The sequence below is a fragment of the Mauremys mutica genome, chromosome 3 (assembly GCF_020497125.1).
Source record: "Mauremys mutica isolate MM-2020 ecotype Southern chromosome 3, ASM2049712v1, whole genome shotgun sequence".
In the NCBI taxonomy this organism is placed as follows: Eukaryota; Metazoa; Chordata; order Testudines; family Geoemydidae; genus Mauremys; species Mauremys mutica.
In genome coordinates this window covers 2842485-2868979 of record NC_059074.1, presented here as the reverse complement: position 1 = coordinate 2868979, position 26495 = coordinate 2842485, and the positions used below count along the sequence as shown (strand labels likewise).

Here is a 26495-nt window from a genome sequence, read left to right as displayed (position 1 = left end):
GGGCTATGGGGCATTGGAGGGGGATATGGGGGCAGTGAGTGTGGGGGGCTATGGGGGCAATGTGTTATGGGGGCTGGCTCTAGGGGACGGCTGTGGGTACATGGGGCTGTGGGTGGAGCGGTTATAGCTGGGGGGTTGCTCTGGGGGGCAGTGCGGGGGGGCAATACGCTATGGGGCTGGTTATGGGGCGGCCCAGGAGGGGGCATGGCCATGCAGAAGGAACTGAATGGGGGCCACATACCTATGGGCTGGCTATGGGGGGGGAGGCTTTCTGGCCGCTGCGCCCCACCGGCAGCTAAGAATCTGAAAATAAAGCGCAGGGAGAGGAGAGACGCAGGGCCTGGGACCGGCCCAGAACGAACCGTCCCCGAGCCGCGGCGCTCGGTGCCCCCGGGGCTCAGGCTCGCCAGGTGCCAGCGCTGCGCGGGCCGGTCCGAGGGCGGGGGGCGCGTACCGGGCCGGTCCGGCGCTGGCCCAGGCCGGACCCTGAGTCGCTCCATCTCTAATCAGTTCATGTCCCACTGACGTCAATGGAGCTCCCGGCTCTATATAAACATCCCGCGAGCCTCCGGCTCAGCGCGCTCGGGACGGACCGGACCGGACCGGACTCACCCCGCACGGCACCACTCGGTGAGGCCGCCGGAGGGGCCGCGCGCCCCGCCCGATTCCCCAGGACCGGGCCGGCCGCGGGACCCTGCGCCGGAGAGCGCAGCCTGGGGCGGGGGCGGGGGTCGTTGGGGCAGCCCGGGGCAGGGGATGGGGTGGGGCTTGGGGGCTCGGCGAGGCAGCCCGGGGCCTGGTGTGGGGAGGGGGCTCGGCGGGGCGCGCAGCCGGGGCAGGGTGTGGGGAGGGGGCTCGGCGGGGCGGGGGGAGGGGCACGGGGGGGGAGCGCAGCCCGGGGCGTGGTGTGGGGAGGGCGCTCGGCGGGGCGCGCAGCCGGGGCAGGGTGTGAGGAGGGGGCTCGGGGGCAGCCCGGGGCAGGGGATGGGGTGGGGCTTGGGGGCTCGGCGAGGCAGCCCGGGGTGTGGGGAGGGGGCTCGTTGGGGCGGGGGGAGGGGCTCGGCGGGGCGCGCAGCCGGGGCGGGGTGTGGGGAGGTCGCTCGGCGGGGGCTCGGGGGCAGCCCGGGGCGGGGTCCGGTTCCCGGTCACCTTCGCGGTCTCTCCGCAGGTCCCGGACCGCGCCCGGCATGAGGCGGGCGCTGCTGACCGCGCTGCTGGCGTCGCTGCTGCTCTCCCCGCTGCGCCCCGCCGGGCCCCGCAGCAGCGCCGAGGCCGCGCCCCGCCCGAGCCGGTCCCTGCGGGGCCCCGCGCAGCGCCCCGAGCCGGCCCCGCTGCTGCGCGCCCTGCGGCCCGTGGGCGGCCTGGCGCGGGCGAGGCGCGAGGAGCCGCCGCTCTCCATCGACCTGACCTTCCACCTGCTGCGCCACATGCTGGACGTGGCGCGGGCGCAGAGCCAACGCGCGCAGGCCGAGCAGAACCGGCTCATCTTCGACTCGGTGGGCAAGTGAGGCCACGTGCGCGGGCCGCTGCGCTGCGCCGGGCAGGGCCGCCGGGGGGCGCGCAGAGAGCCCGGCCCCGCAGCGCCCCCCGGCCCGGCCCCGCAGCGTTTCGCGCCAGGGCGCAGCTGGAGGCGCGGCTCGGGCGCTGCGATTTTCTAATAAAATGTCTTGGGAAAAGCCCCGGCGTCTGCGCGTCTGTGCTGGGCGGGGGTGCGGGGCTCTCCGGGGCGCAGGGTCTGTGCGGGGTGCGGGGGTGCGGGGCTCTCCCGGGGGCAGGGTCTGTGCGGGGTGCGGGGGAGCGGGGCTCTCCCGGGGGCAGGGTCGGTGCGGGGTGCGGGGGAGCGGGGCTCTCCCGGGTGCGGGGGTGCGGGGCTCTCCCGGGGGCAGGGTCTGTGCGGGGTGCGGGAGTGCGGGGCTCTCCCGGGGGCAGGGGCGGGGGTGCGGGGCTCTCCCGGGGGCAGGGTCTGTGCTGGGCGGGGGGCGGAGCTCTCCCGGGGGCAGGGTCTGTGCGGGGTGCGGGGCCGCGGGGCTCTCCCGGGGGCAGGGTCTGTGCGGGGTGCGGGGGTCCGATGCTCTCCCGGGGGCAGGGTCTGTGCTGGGCGGGGGTCCAGGGCTCTCCGGGGGCGGGGGGCGGAGCTCTCTGGGGGGCAGGGTCTGTGCGGGGTGCAGAGTGCGGGGGTGCGGGGCTCTCCGGGGCGCAGGGGCGGTGCGGGGGGCGGTGCGGGGATCTCCCGGGGGCAGGGGTGCGGGGCTCTCCGGGGGCGGGGGGCGGAGCTCTCTGGGGGGCAGGGTCTGTGCGGGGTTCGGGGGTGCGGGGCTCTCCCGGGGGCGGGGGCGGTGCGGGGGGCGGGGGGGCGGGGCTCTCCCGGGGGCAGGGTCTGTCCGGGGTGCGGGGGTGCGGGGCTCTCCCGGGGGCAGGGTCGGTGCGGGGTGCGGGGGTGCGGGGCTCTCCCGGGGGCAGGGTCGGTGCGGGGTGCGGGGGTGCGGGGCTCTCCCGGGGGCAGGGTCTGTGCTGGGCGGGGGTCCAGGGCTCTCCGGGGGCGGGGGGCGGAGCTCTCTGGGGGGCAGGGTCTGTGCGGGGTGCAGAGTGCGGGGGTGCGGGGCTCTCCGGGTGCAGGGTCTGTGCGGGGTGCGGGGGTGCGGGGCTCTCCCGGGGGCGGGCGGCCTGGGGCTGGAGCCGCAGGGCCGGGGACCGCCGAGGGCTATGGGGGGGATGCGGGGATCCGGGCGGGGCTGAGCTCTGCTGGGGCGGCGCTGCCCGGGACGGGAGCGGGGCCGCGGCGCTGGGGCCGCGGGGGGCCCCCTGTGTGCACCCCGGACCCGAGGGAGCGGGCGGGAAGCGAGCTGGCCCGGAGCGCCGCAGCGGAGCTGCCTGGGGTCCCAAGGACCGGCCGGGCCGGGCCCCCACCGGCCGCAGCGGGTCGTTAGCCTGGAGCCGCCGACACCAGCCCCCGGCCGAGCCCGAGGAGGGGGAAGGGGAGTCTGGCGGGGGGGGGGGGGAGCCCAGGGGGCCAGACCCCGAGGGGGAGCGGGCGGAGTTGGGCCAATAGCTCCGAGGGGCTCCAGCCCCATTGCTCGGACCTCACCCCCGGCCCAGGGTCAGTCCCGGGGGCCCCGCCTGTCTGGGGGAGCCGGGGCCTGAGGGGGACCGACAAAGGGGGGAGGGGCGCTGCCCCCAACACCCAGCCGGGCTGGGGGCGGGGACCGAGACCCGGAACATTGGCCTGGCCCGCGGGGGGCGGGGGGGCGGGAGGTCAGGCGGGAGGCGCCTCCCCCCGTGCGCAGGGCAGAGCGGGCTGCTGAGCCCCGAGTTCGGTCCGCCTCCCCCTTCTGGGTGCGCCTGCAGGCGGGGGGCGGGGGAGATTTCTATGGGCCAGGGGCCTGGGGGAGGGCAGGGGACCCCGACGGGCCAGGGGCCTGGGGGAGGGGAGGGCAGGGGACCCCGACGGCCCAGGTGATGGGGGAGGCGTTGGCCGCCCCCTCCCATTGCAAAGTCGCTATTGACTCTGGTGTTTCGTGCTGCCCGTCTCAAGGTCCCTGGGTGCCTGGGGTGGCGGATCCTGTAGTTGGGGGCTCGGTGGTGCCTGCTCAGAGCCCCGGGGAAGGCAGCGGGGTGCCCATGGGGCTGGGTGCCCATGGGGCTGGCCCCTGCCCCTGCTTCCTTTCTCCCAGGGGGGGCAGGCTTTGTTCGGGTGGTTCCCTGGGCTCCAGAGGGGCCCAGCCCCCAGCGTGCCAGGAGGGGCAGGGACTGGGGCGCCCGGGTGGGTGGGAGACAGGGCAGGGCCCGGCCCTTTGTGGCGCGGTGCCCAGGGGTGCCCTACGGTGCTGCTGGCAGGGTGCTGGGGCCCAAGACAACCCAGACCCCGGCAACCTGCCGCAGCCGTGCGGGGCAGAGCCGCGTGGGCTGCAGCACCAGCCCCTCTGCGCAATGAACCCCCTGCAGATTCCCTGGGCGCCCGGCAGCTCTGCACGGGCCTGGGGCTGGGGCTGGACGGGTTTGCTTGGCTGCAGGCGCGGAGAGTGGGTCTAGCCCCCTGCATTGGGGGAAGCAGCTTGTAGGGCCCAGGTCTTGCTGGGTGGCACAGGGTTTGCAGCATGGGGGACACGGGGGGGGGCATGGGAAGGGAGGAGTGGTGGATCTGGGGGGCACAGGGTTTGCAGCACAGAGACAGAGGAGTGGGGGAGGTGGGGGGACAGGGACAGAGAAGCGGGCAGCACGGGGACAGAGGAGCGGGGGAGCTGGGGGGCACGAGGACAGAGGAGCGGGCGGCACGGGGACAGAGGAGCGGGGGAGCTGGGGGGGGCACGAGGACAGAGGAGCGGGTGGCACTGGGCCATACAGGGACAGAGGAACAGAGGAGGTGGGGGGGACACAGGAGCGGGGTGGCACTGGGCCGTACAGGAACAGAGGAGCGGGCGGCACTGGGCCGTACGGGGACAGAGGAACAGGGGAGGTGGGGGGACACAGGGACAGAGGAGCAGGCGGCACTGGGCTGTACGGGACAGAGGAACAGGGGAGGTGGGGGGGACACAGGGACAGAGGAACAGAGGAGGTGGGCCGTATGGGCCAGGATGGGTAAGAATGGTGTCCCTAGCCTCTGTTCGTCAGAGGATGGAGATGGATGGCAGGAGAGAGATCACTTGATCATTGCCTGTTAGGTTCACTCCCTCAGGGGCACCTGGCATTGGCCACTGTCGGTAGACAGATACTGGGCTAGATGGACCTTTGGTCTGACCCGGTACGGCCTTTCTTATGTTCTTATGTTCTTATGTTGGGGGGACACAGGAGCGGGGTGGCACTGGGCCGTACAGGAACAGAGGAGCAGGCGGAACTGGGCCGTATGGGGACAGAGGAGCGGGCGGCACTGGGCCGTACGGGACAGAGGAACAGGGGAGGTGGGGGGGACACAGGAACAGAGGAGCGGCCGGCACTGGGCCGTACGGGGACAGAGGACCCGGGGCGGGGGGGGGACACAGGGACAGAGGAGCGGGTGGCACTGGGCCGTACGGGACAGAGGAACAGGGGAGGTGGGGGGACACAGGGACAGAGGAGCGGCCGGCACTGGGCCATACGGGGACAGAGGGACAGGGGAGGTGGGGGGGACACAGGAGCGGGCGGCACTGGGCCGTACGGGACAGAGGAACAGGGGAGGTGGGGGGGACACAGGGACAGAGGAGCGGGTGGCACTGGGCCATACGGGGACAGAGGGACAGGGGAGGTGGGGGGGACACAGGAGCGGGGTGGCACTGGGCCATACGGGGACAGAGGAACAGGGGAGGTGGGGGGACACAGGGACAGAGGAGCGGGTGGCACTGGGCCATACGGGGACAGAGGAACAGGGGAGGTGGGGGGACACAGGGACACAGGAGCGGGTGGCACTGGGCCATACGGGGACAGAGGAACAGGGGAGGTGGGGGGGACACAGGAGTGGGCGGCACTGGGCCATACAGGGACAGAGGAGCGGGCGGCACTGGGCCGTACGGGGACAGAGGAACAGGGGAGGTGGGGGGACACAGGGACAGAGGAGCGGGTGGCACTGGGCCATACGGGGACAGAGGGACAGGGGAGGTGGGGGGGACACAGGAGCGGGGTGGCACTGGGCCATACGGGGACAGAGGGACAGGGGAGGTGGGGGGGACACAGGAGTGGGCGGCACTGGGCCATACAGGGACAGAGGAGCGGGCGGCACTGGGCCATACGGGGACAGAGGAACAGGGGAGGTGGGGGAGACACAGGAGCAGGCGGCACTGGGCCGTACGGGGACAGAGGAACAGGGGAGGTGGGGGGGACACAGGGACACAGGAGCGGGGTGGCACTGGGCCGTACGGGGACAGAGGAACAGGGGAGGTGGGGGGGGACACAGGAGTGGGCGGCACTGGGCCATACAGGGACAGAGGAGCGGGCGGCACTGGGCCGTACGGGGACAGAGGAACAGGGGAGGTGGGGGAGACACAGGAGCGGGGTGGCACTGGGCCGTACAGGAACAGAGGCACGGAGGAGCTGTGGGGCACGAGGACAGAGGAGCAGTTCCAGAGCATCGCCCAGGGACCCCATGACAGACCCACGGTTGGACACCTGTGGGGCCGGGCCCATGGGGGTGAGCCCAGGGCTGGGTTCTGGGGGCACTGGCAGGCACTGGCAGGCACTGGGCATCCCGAGGCTTCTGACCTGAGCCCCTGGCTGGCCTGGGCTCAGGGTTCCTCACAGGCCGCAGCGCCACCCACTGCCCTTGGAAGTGGCTATAAAACTCTACTGCTCCATGGGGCTGACACTGAGGGCCTGGGGGGGGGGGGGGGGACGGACCCAGCTGCGCGGCTGCCCTGACGCTCCCATGGCGTCCCGCAGCCCCAGAGCCGCTTGCATTGGGTGTGGCAGCTTGTACAGGGGTGAGCGGCTGCAGACTGGAGGGGCCACCAGTCCCCCCACCGAGGGCCAGGCCCTGCCATGGCTGGTGTCTGGGGGCCACAGTTCAGCTGGGCCCTTGGCCCCAAGAAGCAGAGGCCGCTCTGGGGCAGACTCCTGCCTTTCTGGGCACCAGCAGTGAGCTGGGGAAGAGGATATCAGCTTCCTGCAGCCACAGGAGAGGGGAGGCCAGGCCTGGTGTGAGAACTGGGACTGTTCTTACTGGGGGCTGTGATTGCTGAGTGGGGGGGTCTTGGCCTGGGAGGACAATCTGCATTGGGGGATGGGAGACTGGCTGGAGGGAGGAGACCTGAGCGTGTAACGTGAGAACCCAGGAAGGGGTAGAGGCCAGGTGAGGCCAGGTGACACCTCTGCCCGGGAAGCTGAACAACGGCTGGGAGAGGAGACGCTGGGGGGAGTGAGAGAGTTTTCAGGAGCTGGCTGGGGAATGGAGGGGAGCCCAGATGGGGCTCTGACCCCCCAAGGGGGCTGTGGTGCTCCTGGGACCCCAAAATGGACCTAATTGGGGAGGATCCTGTTATCTGTGCCTGCAAAACCTGTCTTGGACTGTGTTCCTGTCGGCTAAATAAACCTTCTGCTTTACTGGCTGGCTGAGAGTCCCCGTGAATCGCAGGAAGCCGGGGGTGCAGGGCCCTGACTCCCCCACACTCCGAGACACCTTGCCCCCCCATGGGGGTATTCAGAGTGGGGGGCTGAGCCCCCCCCCATGCTATTAGTTCTGTGCTGATCCGCCTCGGCAGTGGCGTCAGAGCCCAGCTGGGGCCGTGCACAGAGCTCCGCCCGAGCACCTGCAGCTGCCCCCCGTGTGTGCTGAGCCGGGGCTGGCTCCTGCGTCACTGGGCCTGCCGGCGGCTCCAGGGCCAGGGTCAGGTTTGTGGAGCCAGCGTGAGCTGCTGCAGGCACAGCGCCGGGGGCAGGCAGGGGCACATCTCCCAGCTTACGGCAGTAATTGCACACAGCCCCACGCTGCTGGGTGCCTGCTTGGCCGAGCCCTGTTTGCCCACTGCCGCCAGAGGAAATTGCATGAGACACAGCACCTGCCCCATCTGCACAGGCCCATGGCAATGGAGGGCTGCGGGGGGCTCCGTGCTGCTCCCCCTCCGCGGCCGTGCCCACAACTCCTTCCCATGGGGGAGCCACCACCCCCACAGCCGCATACAACTGGAGGCCCAGCAGGCTAAGGCGGCAAAGCCAGAGCCCTGCACCCCAGGCAGCGTGTGCAAGGTGAGCAGGACACCTGGCTTCTATTCTCCACCACCCCCGCAGGCTATTAATACCTCACAGCACTGACCCCAGGCTGGTGCCAGGGAGCAGCTCAGCAGGGGGCGCTCTCCCCCGGCAGGCAGGGCTGGCCCCAGGGCGGCGCTAGGGGGCACTGGGCTGCAGGGAGTGGGGTGGGGCACTCAGTAGGGGGCGCTGTGCTGCAGGGAGTGGGGTGGGGCACTCAGTAGGGGGCGCTGTGCTGCAGGGAGTGGGGTGGGGCACTCAGTAGGGGGTGCTGTGCTGCAGGGAGCAGGGTGGGGGGCTCAGTAGCGGGCGCTCTCCCCTGGCAGGCAGGGCTGGCCCCAGGGCGGCGCTAGGGGGCGCTGTGCTGCAGGGAGTGGGGTGGGGCACTCAGTAGGGGGTGCTGTGCTGCGGGGAGTGGAGTGGGGCACTCAGTAGGGGGTGCTGTGCTGCAGGGAGCAGGGTGGGGGGCTCAGCAGGGGGCGCTCTCCCCTGGCAGGCAGGGCTGGCCCCAGGGCGGCACTAGGGGGCGCTGTGCTGTAGGGAGCAGGGTGGGGGGCTCAGCAGGGGGCGCTCTCCCCAGCAGGCAGGGCTGGCCCTTGGGCAGCACTAGGGGGCGCTGTGCTGTAGGGAGCAGGGTGGGGGGGCTCAGTAGCGGGCGCTCTCCCCTGGCAGGCAGGGCTGGCCCTGGGGCAGCACTAGGGGGCGCTGTGCTGCAGGGTGCAGGGCTCAGCAGGGGGCGCTCTCCCCAGCAGGCAGGGCTGGCCCCGGGGTGGCACTAGGGGGCGCTGTGCTGCAGGGAGCAGGGTGGGGGGCTCAGCAGGGGGCGCTGTGCTGCAGGGTGCAGGGCTCAGCGGGGGGCGCTCTCCCCGGCAGGCAGGGCTGGCCCCGGGGTGGCACCAGGGGCCCATGATGCAGGGAGCGGGGCAGGGTGCACTGGGGTGCGCTCCTGTTGCAATTAGCGTGGTGCTATCCAGTCTTTCCCTGGTGGAGGCGCCATTGCATGGCGGGGGTGTCGGATCGGGGGTGTGTGTGTGACAGGCCTGGTCATTGAGCTCGGGGGGGCTGTGATGGCTCCCTCCCCCCCCCACCCCCGTATGTGACCAGGGCTCTGCGGGACGGGGCCTGATGGCCCTCTGAGCTAGCGCAAGTGGTGACGCAATGGGAAGATCCGGCCCCCACCTGTGTCATCTGAACCCCAGCCCCCTCCACCCCACCCCACCCCACCCGCAGCACCACCCAGCCAGTGACACCAGAGGGTTTTTCACATGCTTTTAACAAAATTACAAACAAAATTCCATTATTCTTGGAATATAGATAACCTGAGGGAAGGGGGCCAGGAACGCGGCAGGGACTTAGATGGGGGGGTGGGGGTAGGTTCAAGTGGGGGCCGGAAACGCGGGGCCTCGGCCGGGGGAGAAGGGGCCGGGAACGCGGCAGGGACTTAGCTGGGGGGGGGGGTTCAAGTGGGGTCCGGGAACGCGGGGCCTCGGCCCGGGGGAGAAGGGGCCGGGAACGCGGGGCCTCGGCCCGGGGGAGAGGGGGCCGGGAAGGCGGGGTCTCGGCCGGGGAGAAGGGGCCGGGAACGCGGGGTCTCGGCCGGGGAGAAGGGGCCGGGAACGCGGGGTCTCGGCCGGGGAGAAGGGGCCGGGAAGGCGGGGTCTCGGCCGGGGAGAGGGGGCCGGGAACGCGGGGTCTCGGCCGGGGAGAAGGGGCCGGGAACGCGGGGTCTCGGCCGGGGAGAAGGGGCCGGGAACGCGGGGTCTCGGCCGGGGAGAGGGGGCCGGGAACGCGGGGTCTCCGCCGCGGGAAATCGGTCGCTGTTGACACCACGTCCTGGGGGTCTCACTCGTGGGCTCCTCCTGCAGTGCTGGCTCTCAGTGCTGACCTGGCGCGGGGAGAGGGGGATCAGCACCCGCTCCCTGCGCTGGAGCCCCCTGGGCGGGCACTGGCTGAAATCCCAGAGGGTCAGGCCTAGTGCCGGGCTGAGCACATGGCGAGGTGCTGGGGGGCAGGGGCTGGAGGCTCCTGACTCAGCCAGGCCAGGGTCCGGGGCAGGGTCCGGGGCAGGATCCGGGGCAGGGTCCGGGGCAGGATCAGGGGCAGGGTCCGGGGCAGGATCAGGGGCAGGGTCCGGGGCAGGGTCCGGGGCAGGGTCCGGGGCAGGATCCGGGGCAGGGTCTGGGGCAGGGTCCAGGGCAGGGTCCGGGGCAGGATCCGGGGCAGGGTCCGGGGCAGGGTCCGGGGCAGGATCAGGGGCAGGGTCCGGGGCAGGATCAGGGGCAGGGTCCGGGGCAGGGTCCGGGGCAGGATCCGGGGCAGGGTCTGGGGCAGGGTCCAGGGCAGGGTCCGGGGCAGGGTCTGGGGCAGGCCTGTCCTGACAGTCGGGGCTACAGGACTGTCCCCCGGCTGGTTCCTAAGCATGTGAGCAGCAGGGCCTCCGGCTGCCCTGGGAGACGTGTCCCCGGCTGCCCCCATCTCCCTGCCGGGGAGTTTGCAGTTCCACCCAGTCACCCCCTAGCCCCCCTCCCCCCATGGCCTTTGCCATCTTCTCAGCCCCTGCCCCCATCTACACTCTCCCCTGTGGGTCGGGACCTCCAGCTGGACGTCAGCTGCCCCCGTGTAGGGCCCCCCCGGCCCCCAGGCTGGCCCGGCTGCACCTCGGCCCAGTGGGGGCCTGGCCGGGAACGGCACTTACCATGCGGGGAGCTCGCTGGCTTCTGCCTGGACCCCACTGCTAGGGAGGGAGGGAGAGAGGGCGGGTGAGCTGGAGTAGGAGGCTGCCTGCAGCTGCCCCTCCCCAAATATTCCCCCCACCCCCGCAGCCCGGCGCCCCCACCCAGCCCCGCTGGGGAGCCTGGGCCCGGTGAGCTGATGGAGGAGGGGTCAGTGGCAGGCCAAGAGCGGAGCCAGGCAGCGGGGCAGCGAAGGCGCGTGGGGCCCGGGGCTCAGGACCCTCCAGCCAGACCCAGCCTAAGTGCAGGCCACGCCTTCCCCTCCCACCTCCCTGTGGCCCAAGTCGCAGCCTCTGACCCTTGCGGGCCCCGGGCTGTCAGGCTGGGACTAGGGGGCATTTTCTGTACTATTTTATGAGCCCTGCGTGTGCCTCAGTTTCCCCTCGGTGCTGCGTCGTTACCGAGTGGGTGGAAAGGGGCTGTGTGCTCCCAGGGCAGGGGGAGACGGGGGTGGGCGTCACCCAGCTGCCCAGGCCCCCTCCCAGCGAAGCTCTGCGGGTGACAGTGGCAGATCCAATCGCCAACGCCCCAGAGGGAGAGGGATGTCCTGCCTCTCCGCAGGGAGCTGAGCACCAGTCCCCAGCTCAGAACAGGCTGGGGGGGGGGGTTGCTGGAGGGGGGCCCTCAGACCAGGGATTTGGACCAAGGAGTGAGATGGAGACAGACAGAGCTTGAACCACGGGGGTCACTGCAGCTGGGCTGGGCTGTAACCGTCACTTCTCTGGGCTCCCCAAGGGCTGCCTGGGCCGTGTGCCAGGCCGCGGATACACCCGCCTGCCTGCCCGCGCTGGCTGGGTGTCCCCGCAGACGCTGGCGGGGGGGTGCTGCTCCCCCAGATTGTACACGTCTCCCGCAGGGTCTGTCCCAGACTCGCTGCCCGGAGCTCCCGGGGGGGGGTGGGGGGGCTGCAGCCCCAGGGGACCAGTCTCAGGAGATGGGGAGGCCGGGTGGCTCACCCTGGGGGAAGAGTGGGACCCCCGGGGGTCAGGGTCACTGCAGGCCCCTCCCAGGGACTGTTAGAATCATAGACTTTAAGGTCAGAAGTCCTATACATAAATGTTTATGACTTCTCACTCATTTTTTAATCTGTATGTGATCCTCTACTCTGACCTCCTGCACGAGGCAGGCCACAGAATCTCACCCCCCACACCTGTAACAACCCCCTAACCTATGTCTGAGTTACTGAAGTCCTCAAATCGTGGTTTAAAGACCTCAAGGGTCAGAGAATCCTCCAGCAAGTGACCCATGCCCCACACTGCAGAGGAACGTGAAAACCCCCCAGGGCTCCTGCCAATCTGCCCTGGAGGAAAATTCCTTCCTGACCCCAAATATGGCGATTAGTTAAACCCTGAGCATGTGGGCAAGACTCACCAGCCAGCACCCAGGAAAGAATTCTCTGTAGTAACTCAGATCCCACCTCATCTAACATCCCATCACAGGCCACTGGGCATATTTACCACTAGTAGTCAAAGACCAATGAATTGCCTGTTCGCAGCCTGGGGCGTACCTGGCGCTGGGCGGTGGCAGAGGGTCAGACATGCACTAGGAGGCCGGGGGTGAGCTCAGGAAGGAGGCTGATACACTGGAGAGGGGTCAGGGAAGAGCCGTGGGACTGATCGAAGGGGTAGAAACCTGCCTCAGGGACATGCCAGGAGCTCGAACTAGACGCAGGGAAGGTCTAAGGGGTGACGTGCTCCCAGCCTAGAGCAGTGGCTGCTTCCCCACCTGTGTAAATGTCGCGACCCAGGAACTAGTCTGGGGGTGGGGGCCCTGGGGTGGTGGTGAACGGGGGGGGTTGGGTCCTGCCCGGCTCCTGCAGCTCCTGTGCTGGGGGCAGGGGGGTTGGGCTTGGCTCTCTGCTCGGGCCCTTGCACCTCGGGGTGGCAGTGCCGCCCTGGCTCACGGGTGGCAGCGCCAGCCACTCAAACCCGGCCCACCCAGACTGAGTGGGGCAGGGACCCGAGGTGCCGGGACGGGGGGAGCACAAGGTGCCACAGCCCCCCCCGCTGCTGAAAGTGAACAAGCCTGGCCTGACCCCGCCCCCCAAGGCCTGCCCACAGGCTGGAGCCCAGCCCGGCTCAAAGCAGCTGTGGGGAGCCACGGACCCGCTACTGCCCAGGGCATGAGAGCAGCCCCTGGCCTGTGTCGCCACCCCATGGTCCAGCTGCGGCTCTTGGGCCCCCAGGGGCCCGCCCCCCCCAGCCAGGCTGGACGTCGGAGCCGGGCCAGGGTAAGAGCAGGCAGCTGTGATGAGCCGCAGCCCCTCCCTCCACCTGCCCTGGGCGGGGGCCCCGGGAGTCGGGGACACAGGCTAGGGGCTGCTCTTGGGCTCTCCCCCCCGAGCAGGAGGGGCAGGGCCAGGGCCACGGAGGGGGGCCTCGTGGCCCCCCGCCTTTAGGAAGAATCTGTAGCCCCTGGCAGGGACCACGAGGGAGCCCAGCCAGCCCCGTGGGACAGGAGCTGCCACACGACCCTTCGACACAGTCTGGGGCGGACGGTGGGTCCCGACGCCCGTGCGGAGAAGCCCTGCTCTGCCAGTGCCTCCGCGGAACAAGCCTTGCCCAGGGGCTGTGCGGGCAGGTGGGGGACGGGCGAAGCCGAAGCGGGACAGATCCCCACTGGCAATGGGGGTCGGTGTTTAACGGGGAGGTAATTAGCCATTGGACAATCCCCCAGGCCGGGCAGTTCTCTGGCTCTGACAGCTGCTCAGTGCAGCCAGCTCTGCTCTGGGGCAGGTCTCTGGCCCGGGTCGTACAGGGGGCGAAGCACATGGTCACGGGCCCTGCTAGCTGGGGGCTCTGGGGGGCTCTGTACAGCAGGAGGAGGCTGTTACATCGTGTGGCCCGGGGTGACTGTCCCTCACTCCAGGCACTCACCTTCGGCCCCCTCTAGCGCCTCTGGCCTGTCCTCGTCGGCTCCAGCGTCTCCTCCATCCCCGCCCGCAAACCCGTCCGTGTCGTCCTCACCCAGCGAGTCTGGGAGAGCGAGGGAATCCAGAGTCAGCACCCGCACCGGTGGGGGCTGAGCCTGCCCCACCCTCCCCGCTGAGGGTCCCTGGCCAGGCCGCCCCAGAGAGCCCAGCGGGGCGGAGGATCTGGCCATGCCACCTGCCCCCAGCACACAGCCAGCTGCGCGTGGAGAGGGGCAGAAGCCGGGACCCACTGCCAGGGAGGGGCCGAGCTGGCAGCCACTCCAGGAGGCTGAGATCAATGCTCTGCCACCCCCTCTGAAAGCCCATACGCCCTGGTCCCCACACCCCTCGGAGGGGTCCCCCTGCCACAGCTAACACCAGCCGTGCCCCTGCCTTGGTGCATGTCAGACAGACACACAGACGGACGTCTGGGCCGAGGAGCGGCTCTGCCCACCCCGCACAGCACCCAGGGCCGGGGCTCGCACCATGGCCCCAGCAGGACCCGCCGGTGCCACCCCCCCACCACCCTGTGGCACCCCCTGGGTCACCTGTCTGGAACTCGATGGTTCTCAGCATCTCGGCCAGGTTGTCCACATTGACAGAGAAGTGGTCCATCTTCTCGTAGCCGGGCTCTGGGCGGCTACTCATCGACACCTTCGACATGTCCGTGATCCTGCAGGCAGAGCCGGGGGCAGGTCAGCCTCATTCACAGCCAGTGCGGAGCACCGAGCCTGACTCCGTGACACCCCTGCACAGCCCGACCAGCTCCCCCCACACTCTGGGATTGGGGACCCTGGCCGAGCTGTGTGCGAGGAGCCCAGGGCTGGGGCACCACGGGGCTACAGGTCAGGATTTTTGTGCTCACCCCCCCGCCAGAGACACAGGCATCGCCTCATGGGATCCCAGCCAAGGTCCGTCCAGCCCAGTGAGAGTGGGACAACCTGCCTGTGATGAAGTGGGGATATTTTGTAATATTTTATTAACCCTATGTGTGCCTCTGTGTGCTGTGACATTCCTGACATAACCTGTGACCAGACAGATTATTGTTCCAACCACATTTATATATTTGCAACAACTACTGTTCAAAGGTTGTCGTGTGAGGTGTCTATGGAGAGGTTCTGATTTGCTGGTTGTAACTATGCTGTCTGTACGTGTGTATCAGTTTTGTAGTTGAAGTTATGAATATTGGCTCTGTACTGGTATCTCCATGTGTTTGATTCTAAGAGGTCTCAGTGAAGCATTTGGTCAGCTTCTTGAGAAGGTAAGTGCCCAAACAAGAAACACTTAACTGACAATATAACTGCATCTGCTCCAACCCCTCAGACAGAGCCCAACACCTACAAGATCTTCACCAAGCAGTCTCAGAACTCTGATACCCGCACGAGGAAATAAGGATACAAATCAACAGAGCCAGACGTGTACCCAGAAGTCTCCTGCTGCAAGACCAAGCCCAAGAAAGAAACCAACAGGACTCCACTGGCCATCACATACAGTCCCCAGCTAAAACCCCTCCAGCGCATCATCAGGGATCTACAACCCATCCTGGAGAATGATCCCACACTTTCACAGGCCTTGGGTGGCAGGCCAGTCCTTGCCCACAGACAACCTGCCAACCTGAAGCATATTCTCAGCAGTAACTGCACACCGCACCATAGTAACTCTAGCTCAGGAACCAATCCATGCAACAAACCTCGATGCCAACTCTGCCCACATATCTACACCAGCAACACCATCATAGGACCTAACCAGATCAGCCACAACATCACCGGTTCATTCACCTGCACGTCCACCAATGTAACATACACCATTATGTGCCAGCAGTGCCCCTCTGCTATGTACATCGGCCAAACTGGACAGTCTCTACGGAAAAGGATAAATGGACACAAATCAGATATTAGGAATGGCAATATACAAAAACCTGTAGGAGAACACTTCAACCTCCCTGAGCACACAATAGCAGATTTAAAGGTATCCATCCTGCAGCAAAAAAACTTAAAGACCAGACTTCAAAGACTGTGAATGGCTAGCCAACTACACAAGCAGTTTCTCCTCTATTGGTGTTCTCACCTCAACTGCTAGAGGAGGGCCTCATCCTCCCTGACTGAACTAACTTCGTTATCTCTAGCCTGATTCTTGCCTGGATATTTATACCTGCCTCTGGAAATTTCTACTACATGCATCTGATGAAGTGGGTATTCACCCACAAAAGCTCATGCTCCAATACATCTGTTAGTCTATAAGGTGCCACAGCTACCCCCCTCTGATACTTAACTGACAATGGACTTTGGGAGACTCCAATCCACATCTGAGCTTTCCTGGGAACATTCAAACTAACATGTAAACAATGGCGTTGGCCTGTAAAGAACTGAGTCATCATGGACATGTGGCTTGCCCATGTGACTCCAGGCTCCATCTTGCTGCTGTAATTTTCCACTGTAAGAACAAAGAGGTTCTTACACCTGGAAGAGACTATAAAAAGCTGCTGCCTCATCTCCATCTTGTCTTCAATCCTGCTTCTTACCTCTGGAGGGACTTTGCTACAAATGGAAGCTCTACACAAAGGACTGAATGACCCATCCCAGCTGGGGATGTTCCAGAGACTTGATTTGAACCTGCAGTTTACTCCATCACTGCTACAAGCCTGAACCAAGAACTTTCCCATCACTGTATGTAATTGATTCTATTTAACCAATTCTAGCTCTCATCTCTACCTTTTTCCTTTTATGAATAAACCTTTAGATTTTAGATTCTAAAGGATTGGCAACAGCGTGATTTGTGGGTAAGATCTAATTTGTATGTTGACCTGGGGCTGGGGCTTGATTCTTTGGGATCATGAGAACCTTTTTTCTTTTATTGGGGTGTTGGTTTTCATAACCATTCATCCCCAGGACGAGTGCACTGGTGGTGATACTGGGAGACTGGAGTGTCTAAGGAAATTGCTTGTGTGACTTGTGGTTAGCCAGTGGGGTGAGACCAAAGTCCTCTTTGTCTGGCTGGTTTGGTTTGCCTTAGAGGTGGAAAAACCCCAGCCTAGGGCTGTAACTGCCCTGCTCTGAGCAATTTGTCCTGAATTGACACTCTCGGTTGGGTCCCACCAAGGGCAGCATCGTTACAGCTGCATCGTTACCCAGTGAGGGGAGGGCTGAGCACCCCCAGGCAGGCTCGGGCACAGATGGGAATGGCGCCCAGGTGTCTGGGACTACGTGGATCATTGGAAAAGGACTGGCTGACTCCGTATCAATGGAGAATCCATGGCAACGCTGGCAAATCTAATTGCTGGGACATGGACACCTGGCCCCACCTCTCAGCAGGAGCCGAGCAGCATCTCCCCAGCTGGGGAACAGGGGCTGGGAGGTGCGAGGGGGGGATAAGAGCTGGGGGCTGGGAGGAGTCGGGGGCAGGGCTCTCACCTGGAGTCTGACCAAGGAGGGTGGACGGAGAGACAGACAGAGCTGTCTGGGGGGGGGTCACTGCAGCTGGGCTGGGCTGTAACCGTCAGTCAGGTCTCTGGGCCGCCCGAGGGGCTGCCTGGGCCGTGCGCCAGGTGACCAATAAACCCGCCTGGTTTCACAGGGCTGGGTGAGTGTCCCTGCAGGCGCTGGGCGAGGGGCACTGATCCCTGAGGAGAGGACACGTCCCCCCAGGCTCTGTCCCGGAGCTCCCGGGGTGGGGCCCCGTCTCAGGAGGTGGGGAGGCCGCGTGGCTCACCCCGGGGGAAGAGTGGGACCCCGGGGCGGGCGGGGGGGGTCAGGGTCACTGAAGGCCCCTCCCAGAGCCTGTTCCCAGGCTGGGGGCTTAGCACTGACCCCGTGGGTCTGTGACTCTGCCCCAAGGGCCCCCCACCCCTACAGAGATGGGCTCCACCCAGAGGTTCCTCTCCTCTGTTGTCTCCCCCCACCCCTCCCCCCAGACTTACTTTTGAAGCAGCTCCTTGGATTGCTGCAGGGAGGGAGAGGCAGAGAGCTTGGTTAGCGTCAGCACCTGCTCCTGGAGCCCAGCCCCCGCCTGAGCCCATCGGCCTGCCGGCTGGCACTGGCATCGCCGCCAGCGCTGGCTAGGGGCTCACCAAGCGGCCCGTGGGATCGGGCTTTACCCCTCAGCCAAGCAGGGCCTGGCTGGGGGCACGGCGGCAACCACAGGCGCCTGTGGCCTAGCAGGGCCCTGCCCCGACCGAGCCCTTTGCCCAGGCCCTTGTTCCAGGAGGAGGGTGCCCACGGCTTGGCCAGATCCCAGCATGGTGAAGCCCCTCTCCTGCCCTCCCCTTCCCCCACGGACCTGCAGGTACGCGGCCATCTGGGGCTCCTCCATGGCCTGGATGGCCGACTCCACCAGCTTGGCGGAGAGCTCCAGGTGCTCCCCGTACTGGCGGATGAGGGAGCGCACGTGGCTGACCCGCTCCTCCTGCTCCCGGCTGATGCGCTGCACCAGCTCCTTCTTGCGCTCCTCCAGGGTGCTGTAGAGCGAGTCGAAACGCTGGCTCAGGTGCTGCTTCTGCCGCCGACTGTTCTCCTGCAGGGGGAGCCGCACGCACATCACTGGAGGGGCTCGGGGGCCACCCCTCCTCCAGCCCCACATTCCCAGGTCAATCCACCCCGCTCCCTACTGCGTCACCCTCCCCCACTGCAACTGGAGACCACTGCTCCTTGTTCTGTCATCTGCTACCACTGAGAACAGCCGAGCTCCATCCTCTTTGGAACCCCCTTTCAGGTAGTTGAAAGCAGCTATCAAATCCCCCCTCACTCTTCTCTTCTGCAGACTAAACAATCCCAGTTCCCTCAGCCTCTCCTCATAAGTCATGTGCTCCAGCCCCCTAATCATTTTTGTTGCCCTCCGCTGGACTCTCTCCAATTTGTCCACATCCTTCTTGTAGTGTGGGGCCCAAAACTGGACACAGTACTCCAGATGAGGCCTCACCAATGTCGAATAGAGGGGAACGATCACATCCCTCGATCTGCTGGAAATGCCCCTACTTATACAGCCCAATATGCCGTTAGCCTTCTTGGCAACAAGGGCACACTGCTGACTCCTATCCAGCTTCTCGTCCACTGTAACCCCTAGGTCCTTTTCTGCAGAACTGCTGCCCAGCCATTTGGTCCCCAGCCTGTAGCAATGAATGGGATTCTTCCGTCCTAAGTGCAGGACTCTGCACTTGTCCTTGTTGAACCTCATCAGGTTTCTTTCGGCCCAATCCTCCAATTTGTCTAGGTCCCTCTGTATCCTGTCCCTACCCTCCAGCGTATCTACCACTCCTCCCAGTTTAGTGTCATCTGCAAACTTGCTGAGGGTGCAGTCCATGCCGTCCTCCAGATCGTTAATGAAGATATTGAATAAAACCGGCCCCAGCACCGACCCTTGGGGCACCCCACTTGATACCGGCTGCCAACTAGACATGGAGCCATTGATCACTACCCGTTGAGCCCGACGATCTAGCCAGTTTTCTATCCACCTTACCGTCCATTCATCCAGCCTAGACTTCTTTAACTTGCTGGCAAGAATACTGTGGGAGACTGTATCAAAAGCTTTGCTAAAGTCAAGATATATCATATCTATTGCTTTCCCCATATCCACAGAGCCAGTTATCTCATCATAGAAGGCAATTAGGTTAGTCAGGCATGACTTGCCCTTGGTGAATCCATGCTGACTGTTCCTGATCGCTTTCCTCTCCTCTAAGTGCTGCAGAATTGATTCCTTGAGGACCTGCTCCATGATTTTTCCAGGGACTGAGATGAGGCAAAATCTACTCACATTGGCCACTTTGGGTTTACCTCAGTCCCACTTCCGGGGCGTCTCCACGTCCCTCTCCCAGCACCCAGGCTTAGGCCCGTCCCCTTCGGGTCTCTCCATCCCCAGACCGACTGTCCCCAAAGTTGTGACGAAGTGGGACTGTTCGCACTGGGGGCTGGGTACAGTTCCTAAGTATCTAGCAGCAAAAGGCCATGCAGCAAATGCCTGAAGTGCTGTCTCCTAGCAACTGATGGCCGGGCCCCTCCCTGCAAAGGTGCTGGCTTAAAGGTGTTGGAGACAAAGGGGTCAGGTGACCTCCTAGCCTGGAAAAGAAGCTGAGCAGAGAGGAGGGGCCGGCGGGGGCTGGGCAGTTTGGAGTTGGCTGGAGAACAGAGGGGAGGCAGAGAGACCGGGCTCTGATCCCCAATGGGGGCTGGGAGGCCCCCCAAGATGGACCTAACAGGGGGGGATCCTGTTATCTGTGCCTGCAAGACCTGTGTTGGACTGTGTTCCTGTCGTCTAAATAAACCTTCTGCTTTACTGGCTGGCTGAGAGTCCTGGTGAATCGGCAGGGAGACCGAGGGTGCAGGGCCTGGCTCCCCCACACTCCGTGATCTGCCCACCGGCCTGCGCGGCACAGACACTTCGGCTTCCTGTCCACTACCCACGGCCTAGGCTCGTAGGGACACATCTCCTGGAGTTGTTCCGACCCAGCCAGGTTACACAAATCCTCCAGTGCAGTGACCCCTCCCCCCACCTCATTTGTGGGGACCTCCTCCCAGCGGGGGGGGGGGGGGGGGCTTCCATGTGGGTCACCCCCAGGGTCTTCTGCACACCCCAAAACCTGTTCCCATAAGCCTCAGGTGCCCATTCAGACGTGAGCAGCGGAGCCTGGTTGAACTGTTCCTAGTCCCCGGTATTGGCTCTGCCCATCTGGCTGGGCGCCCCTATGGCTCTGGGACCGAGCAAGGGGGTGAGACGTGGAGCCGGCCCGCGGGGTCAGCCTGGTTCGGTCACAGGCCTCCTCAAAGGCTGGAGGTGGGAACCGATATCCCGCCCTCATCCAACCAGGCAACAAGTTGGGATCCAGGCTCCCCTAGAACTGGCATCCTGGGGCCTTTCCCCACTTTCCCCTCAGTGGGTCCTCTCGCCCTCGGCTTCTCCAGCCCCCGTCCTCGCTTTCGCCGCCTCTCCTGCTTCCTCGTGTTTTCACTGCATCTCACGGGCTGCTCCAGCTCCCAGCACTTCAAATCCATCGCTGGGGAGCCAGGTCGCGAGGACACCCTGCTGGACAGGGAGCCAGGTCATGGAGGGAGCCAGGTCGCGAGGACGCCCTGCTGGACAGGGAGCCAGGTCGCGAGGACGCCCTGCTGGACAGGGAGCCAGGTCGCGAGGACGCCCTGCTGGACGGGGAGCCAGGTCGCGAGGACGCCCTGCTGGACAGGGAGCCAGGTCGCGAGGACGCCCTGCTGGACAGGGAGCCAGGTCGCGAGGACACCCTGCTGGACGGGGAGCCAGGTCGTGAGGACGCCCTGCTGGACGGGGAGCCAGGTCATGGAGGGAGCCAGGTCGCGAGGACGCCCTGCTGGACGGGGAGCCAGGTCATGGAGGGAGCCAGGTGGCGAGGACGCCCTGCTGGACAGGGAGCCAGGTCGCGAGGACGCCCTGCTGGACGGGGAGCCAGGTCATGGAGGGAGCCAGGTCGCGAGGACGCCCTGCTGGACAGGGAGCCAGGTCATGGAGGGAGCCAGGTGGCGAGGACGCCCTGCTGGACAGGGAGCCAGGTCATGGAGGGAGCCAGGTCGCGAGGACGGCCTGCTGCTGCCTCCATTCCTGCGGGACTTTTCTGGAACCCCATGTGAGGCAGGAGGGAGCAGGCGGACTGACCTGGGAATGTCCTTTAGTGTTACTGGGGCTGTCTGCATGGGGGAGGGGAGAGCGGGGGGGGTGACTTTAGGTGAGGGACGATACCTGAGCCTGTAACCTGAGGCAGGAGGGGGTGGGGCCAGGTGACACCTTTGCCCGGGAAACGACAAAGGAAGAGGAGGAGCCGGGGGAGGGGAGCGAGTCGGCTGGAGGGTTTTGGTTTCAGTTGGGGCTGGCTGGGAGGAGGCAGGAACCCCCAGTCTGGGGTCTAAGCTCCTTCCCCCCAGAGGGACCTGGCTGAGGGGCCCTGGTTGTACCTACAAGCCCTGCTTGGGACTGTGTCCCTGTCGTCTAATAACCCTTCTGTGTTACTGGCTGGCTGAGAGTCCCGGGGAATCGCAGGAGGGGGGCAGGGGGTGCAGAGCCCGGACTCCCCCACACTCCATGACACCCACTTGGGCCTGGAACCTGCTTCTTGGACCGACGGTCCTTCTCCAGCTGTGCAACCAGCTGCAGCTTGTCGAGTTTCCCAATGTTTAACCCTCTCTCCCTGCACAGGTTTGCGATGTCCCTCTTATGGAGGTGGTTATACCCCGTTTTCTTCTGCTTCCTTTCAACTGGCCTTGTTTTACTGTTGCAAGTCACTTATTGCAAAATGCTACTGGTGCATCCAGGATCCCACCGCTACCACCACCTGTCATGGCTCCACAGGATGAGTGCTATGGCCTCAGCTTGGGAACAGTCTCTGGAAGGACCCTTCAGTGGGCCAGACCCCCCCGGGGGCCTCATTCTTCCTTCAGTGTAGGCCCCATGGCCACACCGCCTCCTTAGACTGAATTTCTGGGACTCCAAACCTCCTGCTTCACCCCTTGAGCTCTGTTCAGTGACTATAACTGAGCCAGACCCTGGGGGGACGTGTCCTCTCCTCAGGGATCAGTGCCCCTTGCCCAGCGCCTGCAGGGACACTCACCCAGCCCTGTGAAACCAGGCGGGTTTATTGGTCACCTGGCGCACGGCCCAGGCAGCCCCTCGGGCGGCCCAGAGACCTGACTGATGGTTACAGCCCAGCCCAGCTGCAGTGACCCCCCCCCAGACAGCTCTGTCTGTCTCTCCGTCCACCCTCCTTGGTCAGACTCCAGGTGAGAGCCCTGCCCCCGACTCCTCCCAGCCCCCAGCTCTTAAATCCATCTCCCGCTGGGGCGTAGGGTGCCTGGTGCCAACGTCCCGGGGATTGGATCAGCCACTGATGTGGGGTCAGCCTCGGCCAGTCCTTTTTAATGCCCCGCCTGGCTCAGGCTGCTGGGCGCCGTTCCCACCGCTGTCTCATTGCCTATCCTGAGAGCAAACGGTCCCTTCCCCACACTGGGTAACACTGCTCCATAAAGAGGAACCTGAGGCACATGCCGGTGTCATAAAAATATGACAGAAAATCCCCCCTTTGTCCCACCCTCCCTGTTGGACACCTGCACCTTGTTCCCAGACCGAATTCGTGCCGCTCCCGCTCCCAGCCGGCGGCTCGCGATCCTCTGGCAGATGGAGGAGCCGTCTGCTCTCCCAGCTCTCTCCCCACACAGGTACGAGCAGACCCTGAGCAAGTCACCTTTCAACCGTCGAGACAATCAGATCCGCCTCCTCCAGGCTCTCCGCAGCCGGCGGATTTTCTAGCCCTCTGTCCTGTTCCCTGAACCCCCCGTTGGCAGAGCAGGCCCCAGCCCCCGGCTCACTTCCCTGGCTGGAGAGCCAGTCCACCTTGTACCTGGAAGGGCCTTCGCCCTCTTAGCTACAGCCTGGCACAGGCTACGCTGGGCCGGCTGCTTTCCCCAGGAGCCCTTCCCGGCTCACCCCAGCCCCAGGCACCTAGCCTGTGACCTGGCGTTTGTGCCGCAGGGCCGCGCTGCCCCGGGGCTATTTACCGCTCCCCTCTCCCCAGCAGGTTTGACCAGCGGGGATTTTTATCTTGGCTGCCAGGTCCCTGATGAAGACCCCGAAGAGCCGTGGGCGGCTCCCGGATCGAGCCCACTCCCAACCCCCGCGGGAGGAGAGACCCCTGCGCAGAGCCACCGGCTGCTCTCGCCCCGTGCGGGGGCCGCCCGGGGACCCCTCACCTCGATGGCCTTGCAGATCTCCTCCATCTGGGTCACGATGGCCTGGATGCGGTCGTTCCCAGCCACCAGCATGGCGACGCCGTCGCTCAGTTCGCTCTGCCACAGGGGAGGGGGGGTCAGTGCTGGGCACGGGCAGAGGGGTCGGTGCTGGGCACGGGTGGGGGGGTCAGTGCTGGGCACGGGCAGAGGGGTCGGTGCTGGGCACAGGTGGGGGGGTCGGTGCTGGGCCCGGGGGGGGGGTCAGTGCCAGGCACAGGCAGAGGGGTCGGTGCTGGGCACAAGGGGGTCAGTGCTGGGCACGGGTTGGGGGGGTCAGTGCTGGGCACGGGCAGAGGGGTCGATGCTGGGCACGGGCAGAGGGGTCGGTGCTGGGCACGGGCAGAGGGGTCGGTGCTGGGCACGAGGGAGTCGGTGCTGGGCATGGGCAGAGGGGTCGGTGCTGGGCATAGGGGTGGGGGGGGTCAGTGCTGGGCACGAGGGGGTCAGTGCTGGGCACAGGCAGAGGGGTCGGTGCTGGGCACGAGGGGGTCAGTGCTGGGCACGAGGGAATCGGTGCCAGGTACAGGCAGAGGGGTCGGTGCTGGGCACGAGGGGGTCGGTGCTGGGCACGAGGGGTCGGTGCTGGGCATGGGGGTGGGGGGGTCGGTGCTGGGCACGAGGGGGTCAGTGCTGGGCACAGGCAGAGGGGTCGGTGCTGGGCACGAGGGAGTCGGTGCTGGGCACAGGCAGAGGGGTCGGTGCTGGGCACGAGGGAGTCGGTGCTGGGCACGGGCAGAGGGGTCGGTGCCGGGCACGGGTGGGGGGGGTCGGTGCCGGGCACGGGAAGAGGGGTCGGTGCTGGGCACGGGCGGGGGGGGTCGGTGCCAGGCACGGGCAGAGGGGTCGGTGCTGGGCACGAGGGAGTCGGTGCCGGGCACGGGTGGGGGGGGTCGGTGCCGGGCACGGGCAGAGGGGTCGGTGCTGGGCACGGGCGGGGGGGGTCGGTGCCGGGCACGGGCGGGGGGGTGGGAGCCGGGAACGGGTGGGGGTCGGTGCCGGGCACGGGCAGAGGGGGTCGGTGCCGGGCACGGGTGGGGGTCGGTGCCGGGCATGGGAAGAGGGGTCGGTGCTGGGCACGGGCCGAGGGGTCGGTGCCGGGCACGGGCAGAGGGGTCGGTGCTGGGCATGGGTGGGGGGGGTCGGTGCTGGCCAGGGCCAGAGGGGTCGGTGCCGGGCACGGGTCGGGGGGTCGGTGCCGGGCACGGGCAGAGGGGTCGGTGCCGGGCACGGGCGGGGGGGGTCGGTGCCGGGCACGGGCCGAGGGGTCGGTGCCGGGCACGGGCAGAGGGGTCAGTGCCGGGCACGGGCGGGGGTGGTCGGTGCCAGGCACGGGCAGAGGGGTCGGTGCCGGGTACGGGCGGGGGGGTCGGTGCTGGGCACGGGCGGGGGGGGTCGGTGCCGGGCACGGGCAGAGGGGTCGGTGCTGGGCACGGGCAGAGGGGTCGGTGCTGGGCACGGGTGGGGGGGGTCGGTGCCCGGCACGGGTTGGGGGGGTCGGTGCTGGGCACGGGCCGGGGGGTCGTTGGTGGGCACGGGCAGCGGGGTCGGTGCGGGGCAGGGGGGTGGGGGGGGTCGGTGCTGGGCACGGGCAGAGGGGTCGGTGCTGGGCACGGGCAGAGGGGTCGGTGCTGGGCACGGGTGGGAGGGGTCGGTGCTGGGCACGGGAAGAGGGGTCGGTGCTGGGCACGGGTGGGAGGGGTCGGTGCTGGGCACGGGCAGAGGGGTCGGTGCTGGGCACGAGGGAGTCGGTGCTGGGCACGGGGGGGGGGGGTCGGTGCCGGGCACGGGCAGAGGGGTCGGTGCCGGGCACGGGTGGGGGGGCTCGGTGCCGGGCACGGGCAGAGGGGTCGGTGCCGGGCACGGGCAGAGGGGTCGGTGCTGGGCACAGGCAGAGGGGTCGGTGCTGGGCAGGGGGGTGGGGGGGGTCGGTGCTGGGCACGGGCAGAGGGGTCGGTGCGGGGCACGGGCAGAGGGGTCGGTGCTGGGCACGGGTGGGAGGGGTCGGTGCGGGGCACGGGCAGAGGGGTCGGTGCTGGGCACGAGGGAGTCGGTGCTGGGCACGGGGGGGGCGGGGTCGGTGCCGGGCACGGGCGGAGGGGTCGGTGCCGGGCACGGGGGGGGGGGCTCGGTGCCGGGCACGGGCAGAGGGGTCGGTGCCGGGCATGGGAAGAGGGGTCGGTGCCGGGCACGGGCAGAGGGGTCGGTGCCGGGCACGGGCAGAGGGGTCGGTGCTGGGCACGGGCAGAGGGGTCGGTGCTGGGCACGGGTGGGAGGGGTCGGTGCTGGGCACGGGAAGAGGGGTCGGTGCTGGGCACGGGTGGGGGGGGTCGGTGCTGGGCACGGGAAGAGGGGTCGGTGCCGGGCACGGGTGGGAGGGGTCAGTGCCGGGCACGGGAAGAGGGGTCGGTGCTGGGCACGGGTGGGAGGGGTCGGTGCCGGGCACGGGCAGAGGGGTCGGTGCAGGGCACGGGAAGAGGGGTCGGTGCCGGGCACGGCTACAGGGGACGTTGCTGGCAACGAGGGGTCAGTGCTGGGCACGGGCAGAGGGGTCGGTGCCGGGCACGGGCAGAGGGGTCGGTGCCAGGCACAGGCAGAGGGGTCGGTGCTGGGCACGGGCAGAGGGGTCGGTGCTGGGCACGGGCAGAGGGGTCGGTGCTGGGCACGGGTGGGAGGGGTCGGTGCTGGGCACGGGAAGAGGGGTCGGTGCCGGGCACGGGGCGGCGGGGTCAGTGAGGGGCACGGGAAGGGGGGTCGGTGCTGGGCCCGGGTGGGAGGGGTCGGTGCCGGGCACGGGCAGAGGGGTCGGTGCCGGGCACGGGCAGAGGGGGCTGTGCTGGGCACGGGGAGAGGGGTCGGTGCTGGGCACGAGGGGTCTGTGCTGGGCACGGGCAGAGGGGTCGGTGCCAGGCACAGGCAGAGGGGTCGGTGCCGGGCACGGGCAGAGGGGTCGGTGCTGGGCACGGGTGGGGGGGGTCGGTGCTGGGCACGGGCAGAGGGGTCGGTGCCAGGCACGGGTGGGGGGGGTCGGTGCCGGGCACGGGCAGAGGGGTCGGTGCTGGGCACGGGCAGAGGGGTCGGTGCTGGGCACGGGCAGAGGGGTCGGTGCCGGGCACGGGGTGGGGGGGGTCGGTGCCGGGCACGGGCAGAGGGGTCGGTGCTGGGCACGGGCGGGCTGCAGTCCCCCCTTGCTGCGGGAGGGGGCCTGGCCGGCAGCCACCACAGCAGTGAATACGTGGGGAGCTCAGCAAGCCCAGACTGGGCCCTGCAGGCTCCCTGCCAGCCGCCCCTACCCCCGGCCCCCTGCAGGAGCCCCACAGAGCCTGCACCTGGGGCAGCTCTGGCCCCTCGGTGTCCCCGGGGAGGAGAGACCTGCCCCAGGCCCGGAAGGGGGGGCAGCCGCTGAATCGCACAGACCTGGGGGTGGGGCTGTCCGGTCCCCCTCCTGCTGCTCCAGCCGGGCCAGGCCAG

The 26495-nt window shown here is 67.3% G+C and overlaps 2 protein-coding genes across 3 annotated transcripts in view; one reads left to right on the top strand and one right to left on the bottom strand.

Annotated features, from left to right (window-relative positions):
- The first annotated feature begins 1187 nt into the window (after window positions 1–1187).
- Window positions 1188–1508, top strand: UCN (urocortin). Its single transcript, XM_045010892.1, has one exon. It carries the CDS (start codon window positions 1188–1190, stop codon window positions 1506–1508), a length of 321 nt encoding a protein of 106 aa, XP_044866827.1.
- Window positions 1509–9383: 7875 nt separating this feature from the next.
- TRIM54 (tripartite motif containing 54) overlaps window positions 9384–26495 on the bottom strand; it is a 31837-nt gene continuing 14725 nt past the window's right edge. Inside the window, exons 4-10 of one of the 2 annotated variants that reach the window (XM_045010890.1) lie at window positions 22989–23084; window positions 17569–17802; window positions 17210–17232; window positions 13842–13966; window positions 13259–13357; window positions 10346–10384; window positions 9384–9535 (exon numbers count right to left, since the gene is read on the bottom strand). In XM_045010890.1, coding sequence (XP_044866825.1) covers window positions 9525–9535; window positions 10346–10384; window positions 13259–13357; window positions 13842–13966; window positions 17210–17232; window positions 17569–17802; window positions 22989–23084 — 627 coding nt within the window. In that variant the 3' untranslated portion in view covers window positions 9384–9524. The remainder of the gene's footprint in view (window positions 9536–10345; window positions 10385–13258; window positions 13358–13841; window positions 13967–17209; window positions 17233–17568; window positions 17803–22988; window positions 23085–26495) is intronic. The other variant, XM_045010891.1, reaches the window with a different exon arrangement.